General features: G+C 44.6%; 1 protein-coding gene across 1 annotated transcript; it reads left to right on the forward strand.

Annotated features, from left to right (window-relative positions):
* The first annotated feature begins 7,889 nt into the window (after positions 1–7,889).
* Positions 7,890–17,269, forward strand: LOC131282878 (protein draper). Its single transcript, XM_058312422.1, has 10 exons — positions 7,890–8,776; positions 10,027–10,322; positions 10,402–10,648; positions 10,726–11,196; positions 11,351–11,496; positions 11,739–12,161; positions 12,328–13,038; positions 15,221–15,577; positions 15,652–15,768; positions 16,655–17,269. Exons 1-10 carry the CDS (start codon positions 8,613–8,615, stop codon positions 17,263–17,265), a joined length of 3,543 nt encoding a protein of 1,180 aa, XP_058168405.1. The 5' UTR covers positions 7,890–8,612; the 3' UTR covers positions 17,266–17,269.
* Positions 17,270–20,555: the final 3,286 nt, after the last annotated feature.

Consider the following 20,555-nt stretch of genomic DNA (forward strand, 5'->3'; position numbering starts at 1 on the left):
ATATGCAAAATGACCGCAGGATGTATATTCTTTTCGTCACAAAACAACGATAACCGCTTGAAAGACGTTGGATTTTCCCTTTTTTGCCCCACGTCAGCAGTACGTAGTGCATTAAATACAGATTGCACGAATAAATTATGCATTTCACTAGGTTGTTTAATTTTTTCCTCGGCACAGTGGAGTAGCAGTGGGTTTGAATGTATCCCCCGTGGAAGGTACCGCCCCGTTGGGAAACTCATGTGACATCAACGTGACCGTGAAAATGATTACCCCACAGATAATAGATTACTGGACACTCATTTGACATATGTGCATTTGGAGGGGGTAGTGTAGTCATTTTGGAGGAAAACACGAGGAAAGCGGGTGGAAAAGTGTCCATCACGTTGATGCATTACCGAGCGCACATTAATGCCTTTTCGTGTGTGATATTGAACATTACCTTGAACCTTGAACTTTCACGGGCGAAGTGTTTTTCGTGATGGAAAAATTATTTTTCCTATGAATTGTAGAAGGATAATTTTCCGGCGATGTGTAATCCTTTGACGAAACAAAAAAAAAACCCACTCAAGTTCATGGCCGTTGTTACCGAGCAGATAAGCTGTTGGCGGTTATTGACGATTCAGCAAGCATTAAATAACATGGGGCAAAGTAAACAAAAAACAACAGGAGATACCATCACTCGGACGGAGAGAAGGATGCGCGCGGATGGACAAACGTTCACGGTTTCGCCCCCCAGGGGCAATGATTAGGTTCAGTTGGTTTTATGCTGCTGCACGTCATCTCGTAAGTGCCGAGAGTCATCGGATCGAATTGGATCGTTTGTTTTGTCTTTTGGGTAAGGGTAATAGAGTGGTGTTAGTAGGCGATGATGACTCGTAATCGATTCCAGTGAATGTTGTGAATAAACAGTGTTGTTTCCGATTGATAGTGATTTAGTTCGTCCGTTCATTCAAGGGATAGCAGGTTCTTTCGATTCGAATTACGCCGTAGAACTGAGGCCAAGGGACTTGAATGAATTGGCAATGATTTGGCACTTTTAAGCTCACCGAATGGTTGTTACTTTGCGATATGTTTGTTTTACTCTTTATCGTAAAAAGTAATTTATTTCTTTACTGCGTTCTATTTACAACAGGTTAGAAATAACAGGTCTCACATTTACTGCAATTTTTGATATCAGTCCGTCTCTATCATTTTCTCGTCGCTTAACATTCTCACCATATCAACCATTTGCCGGACCGGAACGGGAAGTAACCTCTCGACAAAACAGCACCCGCGTTCGTATACGATCGGTTTACAAAACATTGCCCTACCATGGTGTGTGCGCGTGTGTGTCGCCTTTGTGAAATCACAAACCATGTCCTTCAACCTCGGGCCAACATGGTGTGGTCCGAGCGCGAATGGTAATGATTTTCGTTCGTTGTCGCTTTGCTTTTCTCCTTTCGCCGTACGATAAACTGAAATCAGCGGGTGACGTTAGCTGAGAAACTGCTGGCTGGATGCTGGAATCTGTCACCAACAACGGTACAGCATCGTACAGTGATGATGATGATGATGATGATGGTGGTTTGATGCTGGTGATGTTGGTGTGGAGCTGGACCGTTGTTAAATTGGCCTCACAGTTGGACTATATGATGTGATTATTCAGAAGCATTTCTGTTTTGTTGGTCGCAAATGGAAAGTGGAAGCGACGCCAGACTACATTCATTTAATGCAGTACGGGCCCTTATGCCGGCATCTATTAGCCATGTATTAATCATATGGATGTTTCAAATAGCTCGGATGCATCTGTTCGATAATCAAGACATCAGAAATGGCGCTATGGTTACCACATGTCACTCGGTTAAGCTCTCGTGAGAAAATAAATCATATCCTTTATCTAACATGCATTAGAATGATTAACACTTGGGATGACCCGCGAGAAAAATACAGTTCGAGAAACACGATCGAAAGAACGGAAAATCCCAATTCAACAAAGCAACTTAACTGCACAGCCTCCCGTTGATAACTCAAAAGCCCCATCCAAGTAGTCCTTTTTTATATATATTTGGACGGCCAGGCCGTATTGTATCCAAGTAGTCCTTCTAGTGCATCAAATCACAGTGGCCCGTTTTCGTCAGCAAAGTATATCAGCTAGGCTTTTTCCGGCATCCGCCCTTGGGTGCAGTCCGTTTGCTATGAAGAGTGCGTGCTGTTGCGTTTTGCTTCCCGTTACCGTAGTTCAGTTAGTTCCTAGTGAAACAGTACCCTTGCTACGCGTGAGTTAGAATTTTCCTCCCCGGGCGGAGGTCATGCATACAATCAGTTACCGGAAGAGGGTAGCAAAACAGAGGGGAAAGATTTTCTTCCCCCCCCCCCCCCCCCCCCCTCCTTCGGAAAGTGTGGTGTTAGTGCATCGGTTGGGGCAAATTATATTTACCCAACGAGAAAGTGAAATAGAGTAAGGGAGAGAGCGAGAGTACACCATCCGGGTGTATAAATAGATGGGCCACAATGGCTGCAGATTGAATAATACTCACAAACGCGCTTCTTCCCGCTTCCTACCGGTCTTTGCAGTGATTGCTGCAGGTTTCGGCTTCTACCCGGCTGATATTATCCAACGCTATGGGAAGAGATTGCGTTGCACGAAACCGATGAATGATTTTCTTTATCCAACAGTCAACATCGAAGCAGGCCAAGATTTTGATCCCGACTAAGTCAGCATGCGCCGAAGTCAAATGCACCATGGATGGCGAGTTCCGAACGGGACGTCATATCACCAACGGACGCAACTTTGCCCATGTTGTCACAACATAAACCCCTGCTCGTCCGTATATGTGGCATATTCTTATCGTGAGTTCCGAATTTGGCAAATCGATTCGATGCTCCTGCGTTCGTGGACCAGGAAGATTACATTGGGTTTGGAAAGAATCGTAAGCATGGTGGTACTACAACCAACGGACCAGTTGTATCCAGACGTTTGCGATATTTACCACTTATCTTTATCTTTATAGCTGGAAAAATTTAAACTAAGGAATCGTGAAAATGAGCGTCCCCATCGTGATAAATGCTTCGAGTTATTATTTGAAGATTCGTCAAACGAATCGTTTGAAACCATCCGGCAGAACTCGCACCTTGCCCGGCAACCTCGAACGCTGGAAAATTTCAAGACTAAGCTCATTGGAGCTTGGACGGCTTTTTCTAGATGGTGGTCATATTCTCTTATGCTCCAAATGCCCGCGTTACCTTCCGGAAAGGTTTGCGCTCGTATCGCGGGTTATCTTCTTCTCTCTATTCCTGTTCTGGCTTATAGACTCCTGGCGGTCGTACTCTGGCCAGTAGTACTGTACATCTACGCCGTAGAGTACTTAGTCGGCAAGCTACTTCCCTGCTAGGTTTATCCATGTGTATGAGGGAGAGAAGATTTTGTTGTAAATAAAACGGTCGATTCAATCGAAGCGATCTTCTTGGATTGGTTTTCATCTCCATTAGGGTCTCAGCGGAGTTCCGAGGGTGTTTCGTTTACTTTCAAACTCGATGAACAGATGTTCAAATGCACGCTCCGCAGCCAGGTTTGTGCATGCGCAATGCGAGACACACGAGTGTGAATCAGGAAAAATTCATAGGAAAAACGAAAAACAAACCCTGATCCAATTGAGCTGCCAGTTGCCAAGGAACGTAGACGTTCGGAGCATGTGCCCCCTTTTGACGCGTGCTCAGTGTAAGGCCGTGTCGATGTGATGGACGCCGCGGTTTCGGGATGTTGATGAATGAAACTGAAAAAGGTGCCGGTGAGTAGGTCGATCGCCGGCGGCTTCTCTGGCGCCCGTTCTGCAGCGTGCGCGGGATGAGTTAATATTTCCGAGTATTTCCTGTACCCCGCTAACTCCTGAGCGTAAGAATACTAGGTGCGTCTCGGACACTCACACAGCTGCCACCAGTCGTCTGACAGATTGGCGCGATTATGGTATAAGGGGTTTTTTTACACGTCCGACATGTTAAGTAAGTCCGTTTGGGTTAAGCTGCTACCGCTCCGATCAGCACGAAACTCGAGTGTCATCGTAAAAAGGAACATTTGGGGGGACTACACGTGGTGTTAGCGTTGAGTCATGGACGATTACCCGCTGTGACTAAGTAAGACAGTAGTCTCGGCAAGACTTCTCACTCACAATCATTCAATTTGTGAAGCATGGACGGCAATATACGTCGTAATGTTCATGTTTTGAGGATTAATGTGGTGTCCTCCCGCCGTCTAACATCTGTCTGTGTGGCTAGGAAAAGAGCCAAGCGGGGTAAGAAGTCGTGGTTTGTTCTATCAAATCTTGCACCATACTCGTCGCAATATTGGCGACGATTATCGAAACAATTGAGCTATTGGAAGCGGGGAGAATGACTCACAGATTAGCATAGACAGGAAAACTTTGAGAAAGATTTGACAATAATTCGTTTCTTTTTCTTGCCTGGTCACAAGACAATGGGCCATTGTATAAGCAGGAAGTTAGTAGACAGTTTGCCAAAGTTGTTTCATGCCAATTGCGATTTGGTGTTGAGAGTTCTACAATCATCGTGCCTGAGGTACCGTGAAGAGCATACCGTGGCGTTAATAACGTGTTAATTCTGTAAGTCGACATCCACCAAAGCACTAAGTTCTAGCTTTTTTTTCCTGTACTCTGTATTCTAACACTAGTGGGTGAGTTTGTCAATTAGATGTGTGTTTACACACTGCTCGCATCAGCGGATGTCGCTTTGTTGCAATCGTCTGCTCGGAAACTTGCGTATTTACCCTTGCCCGGGTTTTTCCAAAAACTCCCGAATCTTAGATAAACAAATGAAGCAAACAAATAACCAGCCCAACACATATCGGGTACGGGTTTGGCGGAACGCACGACCTACCAGCGTTACTTGACACCGATCGTTCAGCATCAATTTACAGACTGTTGACAGCCGACTTTCGGAACTTGCGTTACGTCTTCTTGTATTAAATGCAACAGTGTGCAAAAGGCACGCCACAACAGTTTGCAGTTGATGGAATTGTATTAAATTGTTGCTAAATAATTCTTCTTTGACGTTGGTTTCCACTACTTATTGCGTTTTAAAGGAAATCAAAGACGCTTTTCGATTGGAAACGAGCAACCATTGAGGCACCGTTCAAACATCAACAAAAGCTTGCGGAAACGTGGCAAAATCGAAAGTTTCAACTGCCCCCGATGAAGGGTGTTACGGCGGTTTCGTGTCAAATTTCTGCCGATGCTAGCGATCGCAGCGATCGTCGTCATAGTGTTCCGAAATAAATGCCCCAAAGCAATAATAAACGCAATAAACCCAACTTGCATCGAGGTCACGAAACTCCGGACACGCGTGGGCCTCTTTGGTTTTTGGAGGGGCAGCACTTGGTTCGTTTGCTTTGGTTGCAACCGACCGATCGTGAGTAATGGCCTCTTCAGCTGTGATAAAAGGGAACCATTTCTGGAAAGAATATGAAGTAAGCTTTAGCGTTTATCTCTCGCCCCGTTAGTGCAAGCCTCTGCACCCTTAAGTGGACCACCCGAGTATATACACCCCAATAGAAGACGGCAGCCCGTGTGTTATCGGTGACCTCAAGAACGTTGACTTCTCACTGTTGACTCGTCGCGATGGATTGGATTCGTGCATACAGACAGTGTGTGGTTCCCTGGCGGCTAGGATGAGTCGCTCCGAAGGGAAGATTATATCCGGAACCGGCATACGAGGCCATCATGGTTATGATGTGAGGTTCGTTTCGAAATTGTTTCGATCAGAACAAAGCAATGAAATATCCCGCAGTCCATAGACGTAGAAATATAACCCCTGATTTAGTCATCCTGGAAAACTCAACCATTCAAGAAGTTGATGAATGATGATTACGATTACGATTGGCTTTGGTTTGTGATTTTATTATTATTTAATAATAGTTATTTTCGAACACCAGGAGTTTTTATATCGATACAAAATTCAGCAAATAATGAAGTACTCTACATAGCCAATGGAGTTAGTTTCGCTGGCTTTGTGATATGTTATCGGTTTAACCGTGTCTCAATTAGTTTCATCGATAACCAGTTGCTCTCAAAAACTCGGAACTCGATACTCGTCGCGCCGATACACTTGATACCATGCTGTGACTCGGTGTCGATGGAGGACAAAATGGCGAGCAAATAAGGAACACTTTCCGTGTGATTACAGACTTCCCTGTTGTGGATGGTTGCAGAGGTGGTGGTGTTGTTGTATGGTGGATCGCGGTACCAATTTTCCTGTTGGTAACTCTTTTTTTTTCTCTTGCCCCCTCTTATGGCGTATGATTCATCGACACGTCGCCAGAAGTGTCCGGGTTCGGGTGAATGGCGAACCTCGTGTTGCCACACGTCGATTGAGGAGGTATACTACAGACCCAAAACATTCGCCAGCGCACGACGAGTCGCTTACCGCAGCTGGTGTCATTTTCTCGACTTGTGAACCACACACACACGCCTGTTCCGACCTAAGGAATGTGTGACGTACCTGAACCCCTTCCCATATGTTGTGCGCAATGGAAAGTTGGCAAGTGGCTATCGATCGATGGAAGCGCGATCACAACCGGAAGACTCGACTCGGTATTAATTGCTAGCTGGTTGTTATTTTACACCACTTTGTTGTGACCACGTTCCTTCCACAACCGAGAGCTCTGTTCGGATGGTATTTAAAAACAATCAAGTAGTTCTGTCCGTAACGTTTCCAAGAATTTTGTATGATTGGATCGAATAGTTTATCACATATTTCCTATTCTTCCAAATAGACACAACAACCGAAGTATGCATGTGCATGATAGTGCATGTCTTTTTCCTAGCTCACTTCTGTATCAATGTTCTACGGAACAAAGACGTTGCCGTCCAATTGCGCATCTCCCACAATGATGGAAGTGATTTATTGTTCGTTTTTCCGCTTCCAACAAACCCCTCCGTTCCATCTCCAGTAACATGATCGTGTGAAGCAATCCGACCACTAACGATATGTTAGGCTCCAGAAGCAGAAGAACTTGATGCGACGCCTCGCAAACGGGAATGACGTGACTTAAACTTGATGTAAAGAACACACGGGAACAAAGAACCTTTTGGATTCGCATACTGTTAGACATTTTTAGAGAAACCGATTGGTATAAGTTATTGAAAAGAGGTTATCGATAAGAAGGGAAGTTATTTTCTGTGGAGGAAGTTATCTCTAATGTAAGCTTATTCTCGTTTGTTTCCATACGAGTAATAGTAATTCATAAGAAGTGGTTATTACAATTATACTTAACCAAACTTCTATACTTTCATCAGATCATTGATGCCCTTTCTCGCGGTGACTGACAATTCTCTTAAGCTTTCTCTTGCCCTTATAGTGTTTACTACGAACGCGCAGCTATGCTAATTAGAAGCTTCCTCTTTATCGCACTGGCGATGTGCCATGAAGTTACCGTTATAGGTTTCCAGAAGAAGATCGCATCGCGCAGTGTTTGCTTACGTTCTTACTCATATTCTGTTGTTCTGTTTACTTTTCCTTTTTGCAGAGATCCCGATCCCGTCCCGCCTAGAAGAGGTGTTCCAATCCAGCATTGAAGTAACGGATGTTGTGACCTGTAAAGTGTTCGTGTACTCTGCCAAGGAGTTGGTAGGATGCGTTTTAATGGTGGAGAATCCTCATTGTTCGCGAGGTGAACATGAGGTAGAATCTGACGCTGACGACGTTGTAGCTACCCTCCAGTAGTACGGGAAGTGTGTCGTTCGTGGAACAAAGAAACCGCGACGACTGGAGAAACGCTGTGTCCTTTGGATGTTAGTGGAGGATCGTGCAACGAGTGATGATTACGCAGAACCGATTTGCGCCACCGATGGGGGGTTGATTCAGCCAAGAATTACGTCCCTCACTGTGTATGTGTGTGTGTTTGTCTGTGGACAACAGTTGTGTCAACAAAACCAACCGCATTGCTGGACGCATGTTGCACCTTCTCGCACGCGTGCAGGCCTGTTGTAATAAAGCTAGATAACCCTCGGTGGACAAAACCGGAAGGAAAGACAGAGAGAAAGGGGGTTAGAGTGTGCGAGAACGACGTGACGACGACTAAAGGGCATAAAGTGTGATTTTCTTACAGTACTCTCGGTACCAGTTAGTAACTTGTTCACTAAGAGATTGTTGTAGATCCGCCACTATCTTGATCTTCGCTCACACAGACACAAACAAGCATGCCAAACCGGACAGCAAAATGGTGTACCTCGCGGCACTCCGGTAGTTATGAATGAAAATAACCCCACGTAAAAAGAAATCGCCGAAGGCAAACCCGGTAGTGCACTTGTTTTAGTAAGGTGTTGCGCTGCAAGTGACTTACCTTCGTGTAAGCCGAAAACGGTGGCTGTAGAGACTCGGAGACGGGTGTCTGGTGTTAGTGTAGTGTGTAACCCTCGAATCGAGGTCGTTGAAAGTGTTTAAAGTGAAACAAATTGGAAAACATTAAATATTGGAAAAGAGAGCAAGTGGAGCGGATGTGAAAACGAGAAGAAAAGCAAACTAGTCAGTTGCTGGGCACTGACCGAAATTTACTAAGAGACTCACAGTGTTCGTTCCTGGGCACCGGCCATATCACGGCGTTCACTCGACTCGACTGCATCATGACGAAACCGAGGCCAAAGGGGTGCAAACCGCCAATGTATCGCGTTTGCTGCTGGATGCTGTTGGTGCTGGCGGTTTGCTCCAACAGTCGCGCGGAGGCTCTTACCGAAGTCATCAAGGATGACCACCTGGAGGGCCCGAACGTGTGCAAGGAGGTTGAGAAGTATGTATTCTTTCATCATAGGAGCGAAAACGTGTGCTTCGGAGGGATGGAAAATTATATAAAAATGCTTAAAATCCCCCAACGGCGCTTAATTACGGCAAACGGGTTTCTCCTTCGCTGGCAGTTAATGTCGATGGTTGGTAGAATTTGTCGGATAAATTACCATGGCCGTTGCAAGCCCCCGTAAGCCTTGTGTTTTTCCGTAATCAATCGATGAAGGTGAAAAACAAACCTAGACTTCTGAGTAATGGTAGTTAAGCCTAATGGAAGGGTGGGTGCGTGTGTATTTTGTGAAGAGTATGGAGGTTTGCTGGAAAGGGTTAGGAAAGTAGATAATTTTATTATATAGCAGTATGTCGGACATGCGCGCGAAATTGATTGATTTGTAATAAAAGCTAACGACCGATGTTTCAAGTCATTATGAAACAGAACAAAAAAAAGTTGTTTACTGTAGGACTAAAATTTTACCGGGTATTGTTTATCCAGACGGGTTTCATTCATTACTATGGAGCAATAGGAGAGACGTAGAGACGTCTAAATTTGGGGTATTGTTCTTCAATGGAAGACGAGGTTCCTTTCCTTCATGTCTAGCCTAGCGAAAAATTGTAAGATAAATTTCAGTTTATACAAGTACTGCCGTAGGTATCAGGTAGAACGTGGAATGAATGAAAAAGAATAAAATATGAATTAATCGCTGGAGATATTCAAATTAAAACAGTTATAACTAAACTGAAAATGGTTGTCGTGATCTCCACGAGATCAATCACAAAACTGATCCACGCATTCGTTTTTCATTTTCAAAATAAATATGTTTCTCTTTCTCTCGCAGTGTACGTACTTCTTAAACGTATTTTGGTGCAATCTGTCTAGTAGGCCATACTTCTACCGATTTTCGTTGCCAACTAGATTGAGAATGGTTTGAAATTTTAAAATTGCTTTCAAATGCGACGTTGTGATCGTGTTATCTGCCATTCAATTATCCTCGTTCTGTTAACTGTTAACTTATTTAATTCGATCCCTTCAATGGTGCTTAGATAAAGAATAATGAATTTTCATAACAAAATGAAACCTTCTAACTGATAAATGAAAACTAGACAAGTTGGCAAACAAAAAACAAAATCTTATATAGAAAGAGAAAGTAAAATGTAGTATGATTGTTGTAAAAGGATATCTAGAAGATAAACTAATGAATCAACTCGAATAACGAATTGGACATTAATCTTTAATGCTTTTCCTTTTTTGTTTAATAGTATTACTGTAACGATAACGACACCGCGGGAGGAAGCTTACCAGGAGCGGTACCAGAAGTGGTGCCTCGGCATACCGCCCCGCTGCTCCGCGTACCGAATCAAGAGCCGAATAGTGAACGAAACGCGCACCATCATCAAGCAGCGCATCGTGAAGAAGTGCTGCGTCGGTTACACGCTCAGCGAGGATCAGAATCATTGCGTGGCGGAGTGTAAGGCCGGCTGCCGGCATGGCCAGTGCATCGAGCCCGACGTCTGTCGGTGCGATGAAGGATACGCCGGAAAGAGCTGCAATACAAGTAAGTGAACGATCAGGGCGTGAGCTTTTTATCTAGATCCGTTTGGTAACCGTGTGTGTGTTTTTGTTTATTTTTTCAGAATGTCCACCGAATCGGTGGGGCTCGGATTGCTCACAGAAGTGCAAGTGCACGAATAACTCGGTCTGCAACGCAGCCGACGGAAGTTGCCACTGCCAGCGCGGCTTCAAGGGTCGCTACTGCGAGGAAACGTGTGCCAGCGATCGTTTCGGACAGGACTGCGCCGAGGTATGCCAGTGTGCGAACGGTGGCAAGTGTGATCACGTCTCTGGGGAATGCTACTGTGCGGCAGGATTCACCGGACCGCTGTAAGTGAAGAAATTCAGCGTCGTGACCCTTGGTTCAATGTTTAACCCCTGCTCTCCGTTTGCTTACCTCTTTTTAGTTGCTTGGAATCGTGTCCCCCGGGAACGCATGGGGCTCAGTGTCAATCGAAGTGCCGCTGCCAGAACGGTGGAACGTGCGATCCGGTGACGGGTGAGTGTATTTGTCCGGCCGGGTACACGGGCACGGTCTGTGCGAACCGCTGCCAGCCGGGTCTGTACGGGTTGCGGTGCGCGGAACGGTGCGAATGCTTCAACGGGGCCGACTGCGACCGCGTGACGGGCCAGTGTATCTGCGCGCCCGGGTTTATGGGGGCCAAATGTCTCGATTCCTGCCCGAACGGCCAGTACGGCATCAACTGCACCGAGACGTGCCGCTGTCAGAACGGGGCACCCTGTGATTCGGCCGACGGGAAGTGCAGCTGTCCGGACGGGTGGACCGGTGCCGACTGTAGCCAGCGTGTTTGTCCGATCGACCAGTACGGTCCCAACTGTACCGGCACATGCGACTGCTTCTGGAACAATACCAAAATGTATGCATCACTACCGAAGGACGAGGGACCAACCTCTGACCATCGTTGGTCTTCCGCCTTGCCTCTCGTTCCTATGGTTTTCTTACGTTTGTTTTATATTTTACATGTGTTTTGGGAACCGTTCGTGTGGTTTGACATAAATACGACGCTTCAGGTGCCATCCGTGGACCGGAAAGTGCCTTTGCAAGCCAGGTTGGAGCAACAATGCCTGTGATAGACCCTGCCGGTTCCTACGCTACGGCCAAGACTGTCAGCTGTCGTGCAACTGCAAGAACTCATCACCTTGTTCACACATTGATGGTTTGTTTTCATGTTTTGTTTAATTGTGTTATGTCATGTTCCTTTCTATTAGCTTTTTCGTGTTTTTTTTTAAATTTTCTGCTATTTTATTGTTTTAATTTCAATATTTAACATGTAATACGTTTATTCGTTTGACTTTTTTACAATTCAATAATTATTTCTTTTTCATTTTCTCTTCTCATTTTTTTGTTTTACTTCTTCTGAATCGTCCATCCGTTCAATCATGACCAATCAAAACAAAGGAACCTGCCTGTGTATCGCTGGTTTCCGGGGTGAAAGCTGCGAAGAACCGTGCTCGAACAACACTTACGGCCAGAACTGCAGCGAGCAGTGTCAGTGCATGAACGGGGCCACCTGCGAGGGTGACTCGGGCAAGTGCGTGTGCGCACCGGGCTGGCAGGGGATCAAGTGTGATCGGCCGTGCGACGCGCAGCACTTTGGGCGCGACTGCACCGAAAAGTGCCTGTGCCAGAACGGGGGCGTTTGTAATCCGATCAATGGCCACTGTACCTGTCCGGCCGGTTGGACCGGCGAGCTGTGCGACAAAAAGTGCACTCCGGGTCGGTTCGGACAGAACTGTGAGCAGGTGTGCGATTGCCATCTGGAGAACATTATTGCGTGCAATGCGACCAATGGCCGGTGTATCTGCAAGGCAGACTGGGGCGGTGAGTTTGGTGTTTGGTGGTTGGGTCATTGATCCCGTTACGATTTATTGGTGGAGCTGTGATCAGATCGACTGATACGGAACATTTTTTCAGTGAACTTGTTAGACTATTTTTACTTTTCTTGATAGCATTTAACTTTGTCCCTCGTTTGCTTACCTTCCCACAGGTGTTCGCTGTGAAAGCCGCTGTCCGATAGGCTTCTACGGAGAGACGTGCAGTGAAATATGTACCTGTCACAACAACTCTTCCTGCGATCCGACGTCCGGCGAATGCATCTGCTCGTCTGGTTGGACGGGTCCGACATGTACCGAACCGTGCCCGGCAGGCTTCTTCGGCCACGGTTGCAAGCAACGGTGTCCTGGTTCAACCGATCCCAACCGAAGGTGCAATCCTATTTCGGGTCAGTACAGCTGCCCACCGGGTTACACCGGCCCGACCTGTGAGCATCCGTGCTCGAGCGGATTTTACGGACAGGACTGTCAGAAGCGCTGTAGCTGCCAAAACGGAGGTGAATGCTCACACGTCACCGGCCAGTGCCAGTGTCCACCGGGTTGGACTGGACCCCATTGTGAGACGGTTTGCGAGGAACACTACTACGGTATTAACTGCAGCCAGAAGTGTAACTGCCGCAACAATGCACGCTGCCGGAAGAATGACGGCAACTGTATCTGTGAGGCGGGTTGGATGGGCCACCGCTGCGACGAGGTGTGTCCGGATGGGTTCTACGGTAATCACTGCATGGATCCGTGTAACTGCTCTGGCACCGGTAACTTTTTGTGCCACGCGGCGAAAGGTTGTGTCTGCCAGGCTGGCTTCAAGGGGAAGAACTGCGATGTAAAAATGCAAGATGAACTGATCCAGGAGCGTGTCGATGAAGGTAAGTGATACTTGTGGAAGAGTAAATAATCAAATAATCTACGAACTATTCCCCAAAACCGTTTAACTATCTTCTGTAAAAGTGATTCAGTCACACATGTTTACTTTCTTATCACTTTTCCCTGAATATTGTCACGTCCGACTGAATGTCCCTTAACGTGAGTCACAAAATATTCGATTACATGCAAATACTGAAGAGTTGATAAACATTAAAAATACCCCGAGTGTTTATCTCTGGTGGGGCAAAATATTATGCTCCTATTTGGAAAACTGGCACAATCTCATAATTTAATCAATACTCACATAAAGATCAAAGTCGGATTGAACAATAAATTCTCCCTGCTGTAGCATTGGAAAAAGTTTGTTAAAAAAATGTCAAGTTGATACTTATTGTTTTTTGTTGTTCAACATCGATTTGAAAAGTGAAGTGCACACTATGATGGATACTATGGTTTTTATTTGTAGTCCAAAGTTATGTGCGGTTTTGTGTGAATATTATTTGGAAGGGATTTGTATGACTTTCTAAAGCACATTTTTTGGAATGATGGTTTAGTAATGTTTCCTGAATTGAAAAATTTCTCCCATCTAAGTGACACCAAACGAACACAACTTAACGCTAGAAAATGAAACCACCGTAGAACGCGGTATTGAAAAGTCAAATATGGAGGGCAAAACTAACCCACTCGGTAATGGCTTTTCATTGAACAACACGTCTTTGAAAGTGTATAACATCTCCATCGCCCTGCTCGACGCTTCGATTGCCCACGAACAGGATCGACATCACATCGTCGTAAACGGTGAAGAGGACGCAATGGTTGCAGAAAAACAAATCCCAACCACCCCATACAACGTGACTATCGTTTTTCCACTGTACGCAAACAGTTTTCTACTGAAATACAATCGGACACACGCTTTACGCCCGGGTCAACAGGTGACGCTCCTGTACCGAGCCGATGGCTTTCTCGATCTAACGGTGGTACAGATGCACTCGTACGTGTCCCTGCAACACACTGGTAATAGTACGAACTTTATGGAAACGTTTATCAACAGCACGAGCTATCGGGTTCAGCCGGATAGCGATTTGGATGAGCCGTACGCAGCATTGGATGTCGTAACAGTGGATGTGGCGTACGTGAATCTTCAACAGGGATGTATAGAGAAATCCGGCAATCGATCGATTACCCTTCGAATGGGGCAAAAGATTGTCATTCGTTTGGTAGAGACCGGTGCAGAATTGAACGACCATGATGTGGTAGGCGAGTCCATAAATTCAAGTGAAAAAGAGATCCCCGAACAGAGTACAGTGGATTCTACCGGACATACAACGTTCACCAATGGTTGGGAAGAAAGAATACCAAACATTATTCAACACGAAGAAACCACCACCGAATATGTTGCCAATGGTAGATTTACGGAACAATACACAACATCCATAGGACGGGATGAAAAGGTATATTTCAACGTCACCGGAAAGGATAATCAAGATGAAGCTATCGGTGATCAAGGGGATCGTGACGATCAACCAACCTCAACCGAGATACCTCCTGATGCAATGCAATCGAATGAATTTTCAACATTCCCTACAATTCAAGACAAACCTAAGCAAAGTCCTTTCGATAGTAGTTTCGATTTGATAACACCCCATGATGACGGAGAACGCTCGAGCCTTCCCACCATGACCGCTGTTTTGCATCGCGGAGATTCGCAGGATGCTGTCAAAGATACTCTCAGCGTTATTATCCCACACCCGTATTTTAACGAGTGGAATGGAAAAGAGACAGGACATAACGATGAATATCATCCCGACAACGGAAAGGACAATATTTTTGGGGCTGCTTCAAAACGCACCGAATCATCGGAGGATAGTAGTGGGTTGGCCGGGGGTAAATTTTTCGTATTTTTTCGAGTGTTTTCTTTTTCATGAAAGTTTTTGCAGATGTCCTTGTACATTTGCTTCTGTCCTCCAGTGTGCGACTATGCTTTGAGTAGCACTAAAGAGTTTGTTCGATGCACTTTTGTCAGATCCATGCTGATTGATCAAGTCAATGTCGAACCACTGCTCGATAGACGACGTTTGCGCTACACTGTTCCAAAATGCACCTGACTGCTTAGCACCGATTGAATGTAGTTGGCTTAGTAAAACAAACCACTTAATAATAATCGTTCCTATCTATCTTTTATAGCCTCCAATGGCAGTGGTACCGTCTGGGCGATCGTTTTAACCATCGTGTTCGGTAGCGTCGTGGCTGCGATCCTGCTATACTACCGGCGCCGCGTTGCCAACTTGAAGGCCGAGGTAAACCACGTCGTCAACTATATGACGCAGGAACAACCGAGTCACTTCGATAACCCGGTGTACGCGCGCACTGGCAACGGCAGTGTCGGTGGTGGTGGTGCTGCCAATGGGATCGCCAATGGTGGAACGATACCGCCGCTGGACGCTCGCATGGGTCTGCTGCGAAGCGTGATGCCAAACAACTTAAGAAAACCAACGCACGACAAGTACAGCTATCCGGACAACGAGTACGGTACGGATAAATGTAAGTAGTGCTGATTGTAGCGATACATGATTGAAGCGTTTTTGTTATAATGTTTCCTCCCATCTTCTTTTTAGCTTACTCCATCTCCCATTACGGTCCGGAGAGTCTGAAGAACTTTGAGGCGGACCTGACTAATCCAAACTGCTTCAAGGATCACGTGTACGATGAGATTCGCTTGAAGGATTCGATTGGTAAGTTGTGCTTTTTGAAGGTAGAAGAAAATGCCTACACTGGAAACGCAATTTGTCTGGTGAGGGTTCAATAATTCTTAAAATATGGCTTGCTACCTTTGGGAGTGAGATACCGAGATCAGTAAAATGAGAGGTCAGTGCGAAGAAATTTCCGTACCGCCATTGTTTAGACAGTTCTTCGCAACAGTCTCCTAAACGATATAGAACGTTGGAAATTCGGGATCATCGTGTCCCAGTTGTACCCTACGGCCTCACAAATGTTATCGAAAATAATATCCCGAGACGGAAAGAATATCGGTACGAAGTCAAGGGACGGCTGTCAAAAATATTCCCACGGTTCCTGGCTCATCTCATGGCAAGCTGCGACCTCTCTTTTTACAATCTTTTTCAACACTCTTCGGACGAATTTCGCGTTACCATGGTAATTTTAATTTACAAATGCTAGAAAGTGGCTATCAATTAAAATGGGACTTTAATGCTTGGGCAATTAATCCAACATGATTATGACTCGTTTGTTTAAAATCCAGCAGCCAATCTATCCTCATTGTTGTGTTTTTGAACAAAGAGATCCACTAACAAAGGCGAGATCTTCTCTTAAATCATAATTTACAAAATTAGAGGTAATGAAGTGGTACCTTATATCTCCTAGAACAATATTCGGATCTGTTCGATATATTCCATGTATGTCAGAAAATAACATTCAATTGTTGCAATAACTAACTAACTTCCTCCCATGGATGCAGCCGCATTGTCCCGTGATTCCAACTATGGAATTGTTTGTAAGTCAACGTAACAACGTGCTTTGGCAAATCTTGAGTTCGATAACATTCTAGCGTTTGATGTTAACACTTTCTAACCGTTCGTTTTGTTCTTTCGCTTCTTTCAGATACCGAGTACGACCACCTGGATTACTCACGGCCCGGAAGCTCACACAAGGCGCACTACTTCCGCATGAGCGATGACACACCGAATGGCACGATCACACGCCCCAGTGGGCTCGCACTGCCCAATCACTACCAGTACCAATCCGGAACAGCTGGCCCGTCGAATGTCATCTCACCTGGTGCCGGTGGATCTCCCAAGGCCATCAACGTACTGCGCGAAGCGAACGGAACGATCAACAATTTGTCCGCACCGCCCCGTGTCAACCTGATGTCAATGCCAACGAGCAACGGAACCGCTGGAACAGCGTCGCACACCGATGCGAACCTCGGTAACGATTTTTCCTCGTCCTCGAACTCATCCCCCACGCCTCCCGCTCACTCTCCCTCGACGTCGTCGTCGTCGACCCAAGAGCCGCACCATCTTGCCACCCATCGGCTCGTGGCGGCATCCCCTTCGACGCCACCGAACGAGGCAGCCGATGACGGCGAAGCGCAGCAGTTGTACATGCCAATGAGCTCCGGTGAGGCGTCCGGTAGTGCGTCCCACGTTGGAGCAGTGTCCGACTTTGGTGGCGCGAAAATTCCCGACCATCAGCTCAACATTAAAGAGTAAAAATCGTGGCGATCGTTAAAATCGCTAACGCCACGGAAGAGGAACCCCGAGCGGATGTCGTTCGTCATTCTTCCTTTATTTTTTAATATAATTTTATCCTATGCATTTGCATTTGCGTGTGTGATATCTCCAGCGTTCGTTTAGTTCCCTTTGAAAATGTCCCTTTTCCCCCTATCATTGCTTCGTCAGCTTGATTTTCCCGCAGTTCCTTTAAGTCGTGTTTCACACATCATCGAGGCATGATAATTACTTTCAATCACGTATTATGTACACATCGTGTACGCGTGAGCTGTAGGAGCTAAGGTGTAATTCATTCCGCATTCGCTTTTCATTCTGTTTTCAATTTGTTTTGTTTTAGGTGTGTAACTTTTGAATGTAGGATTTCCGGATCGAGGAGGAAAGTTGAAGGAGGGAAAAGGAGTGTCGGTCCGTACGCACGTAGGCGAAGCGGTAATAATGTTATTGTAAAGCGAGACAATTTACGTTTTGTGGCAGGATGTTTCAAATGTGCCAAGTAACGGAAACCGCAAAACGCGAACAATACAGAAATAGAAGAACGTTTTTTAGAGAATGTATAAATGTGTTGTTCCAACATACGGTATACGGATGACGGTATATATTTTCACCTGAAACCACAGAGAAACATATTTATCTGCATCATATTTACAAAATTTGGCAAAAACCCAAATCAGAAGTATTTCAGGGAAAGGAAAAGTACGTGTATAGTAATTGTGTTGAATCTCAAAGATAAAATATATGAATATATTTTCGGTACCTCAAAATTTAACTTTAAAAGATAAGCATGGAATACAAAATTAATATTCCCACTTTCATGAAATCTGCAGGTTCGAATGATCGATCTCTCACTCTCTCCCTATTCGAGTCTAGCTCTATTTAATGTTCAATGATGTTTGCAGATAATAGATCTTTAAGTTTTTTTTTTTCGTTTCCAGAACATTATCGTCCAGTCCTTTACTTCTAGTTAAATGTCTCTACCGAGCAATAGTTACACTGGTATGATTTGGTGAACTTTCGCTTAAGCTAGATAGTAGTAGTAAGCGCTGCAACCAGTAACGAGTCCATCGATAAAGCCGTTAAGCTCGTACCATTTATGCCGCGAAGGATTTCACATTAAGTAGATCGAACTATAATTCTAGCCTGTAAGATGCCACGAAGCTGGAAACTGCAGAAGAAAAGTTATTTGCATTTTATATAGAAGGGAGAGAGAGAGAGAGAGGGTAAAGGAGAGAGAAATAGCTAATAGAAAAGCGATATGCAAAGGACTGCATCATGAACACGGAAAGAGGGAGCATCGCAATTAATCAATGAACTTTATAATAAACAATAATGTCTCAAGCAATACGTAACATTCGGCAATAATCGTTAGCAGAAAAATATTTTCATTACAGAAAAGAAGATGCAAAAATCTAAAAAGGATAAAAAAGAATGAGTTTCTTTAAAAACAAGCTGTGTTCGTGGTTACTCTAATGTGAACTCAATCAATCTTTCATGACCTCCATCTGTTCATGTTAAATATTTCGCTACAATTTCAGCGATATGTTTGTAAGATGTATTTTCAAACATTGTTTGATGTTAAGGCAAAAACATAACCAACAGCGGCCATGATTGCACCGGATGAATTGAGTGAGAATAAAATTGTGAACTGATGAACTTGAAAAAAAAGAAACATTTTACCTTGCCATCCATTTTCTTTTCTCAACCAACGAAAACACAATTCATGATCGCAGGTGGCTATTTGTTTTTTATGGCATTTTGTTGCTATCTTTATTTTGGCTGAATCCGAATCATCCCAAACGCATTTCCTATGAGAGCCGGTATAGTAACATGCACCAATCAATATTACACTCCGCTTGCTTACACTATCCTAGCTAATTGCAATTGAATCACTCACTTGTCCACCAAAACCCCTTGTGTCTTCTTAACACGATACGATTACGAAACCCTACGAAGGTTTGAATTTTTCTTACTTTGAACGTTTGCACGTTGAAATAAACAAGGATCAACCGAAAGCGATCTTTGTGGTTCGGATTGCGGATTTGTTGTTTGTTTCAAGCTTCGGTTATCCTATCTAATTGCTTTCGGTTGCTTGGGTTTTAGAGAACAAGAACCAAAGTGTGCCTTGCTGTTTTGCTCAACCCAAAAATGCTCCCCCGTAAAAGCTCGTTCCATCGCTGGTTGTAAATTTATCGTCTTTAGTCTCAAGTTTTCGTTCTTCTGCTTTCATCCTGTAATGCTCCTTCAACCGGTTTACCTAGAATGTGTTGTTGGGGTTTATCTTTAAGTTCATTTTATTTATTATTCTTTTGCATAGTTTGGTTCGTAAAATTCAAATCGAATATTCAAGGCTGCTTTGATTCCTGTGTTGAGTTTTTCGCGGTAGCTTTTTTCACTTTGCTCTCAATCTCTACGCCTACTGTCGGTACACGCCATGAAACGCTTTGGTCGGGATGGACATTTCTTTCCACGATATTTGTGTCTGTTTTCCGACAGGCGGTATTTTCCCCCCTGATACAGTGCTCTGTTTCTTCGGCAATGGGATACTGCTGCTACTGTTGCGTTGGGTTTTTAAATTATTTTATTATCTTTTCATCATTTATTTTCTGTAGAACTAGTGTTTCCTTTTCCTTTTACACACACACTGGCTACACTTGACCTTATAATAGAAACGAAAACATCTCACCCTTAGAATAACGTCTGCTCTTTCTGTGGCCAATGCAGCATACTGAACCGCCTGCATTTAAATGTACATTAAATAAATTTACGACTCCTGCTCTGTCTCTGTTTGTGTGTATGTGTATATAATGTTCTATATAGAAGTCATTCCTATCCAAACATTTTGTCCGTTTTTATCAAATTACTAAACAAATTTACAATCTCTCGTTTTTACCAATTTTCCCCCATTTTCTTTCCTGCTTTCCGCCTTTGTCCATTCTTCTTCTGCAAGTGTATATATGGTGTTTGTATATTTTGGAAACTGACTAATAATGTGACCTACGATTCTATTGGTTGGCTTTAACTTTACTGGCAACTGGTTGTATTTTTCTTCGTACCTACTTCCTATCCCTTCCCTTAAACGCACATTCACCCTTCCTTTCTATTTATAGTATCTATCTCTAACAGGATCCTCTTCTTTCCACTTCAGCGCCCGATTTTCGTCCTGCCTTCCTGCGTCCTTGGGGGGGGGGGGTTTGATAAATAAACAGAAAGAAAGTTGACCCTCATTCGAGCACAGATCCGATCTAAAGCTAGCGATCCGAAGGACGTGACAC

The sequence above is a fragment of the Anopheles ziemanni genome, chromosome 2 (assembly GCF_943734765.1).
Source record: "Anopheles ziemanni chromosome 2, idAnoZiCoDA_A2_x.2, whole genome shotgun sequence".
Taxonomy (NCBI): Eukaryota; Metazoa; Arthropoda; class Insecta; order Diptera; family Culicidae; genus Anopheles; species Anopheles ziemanni.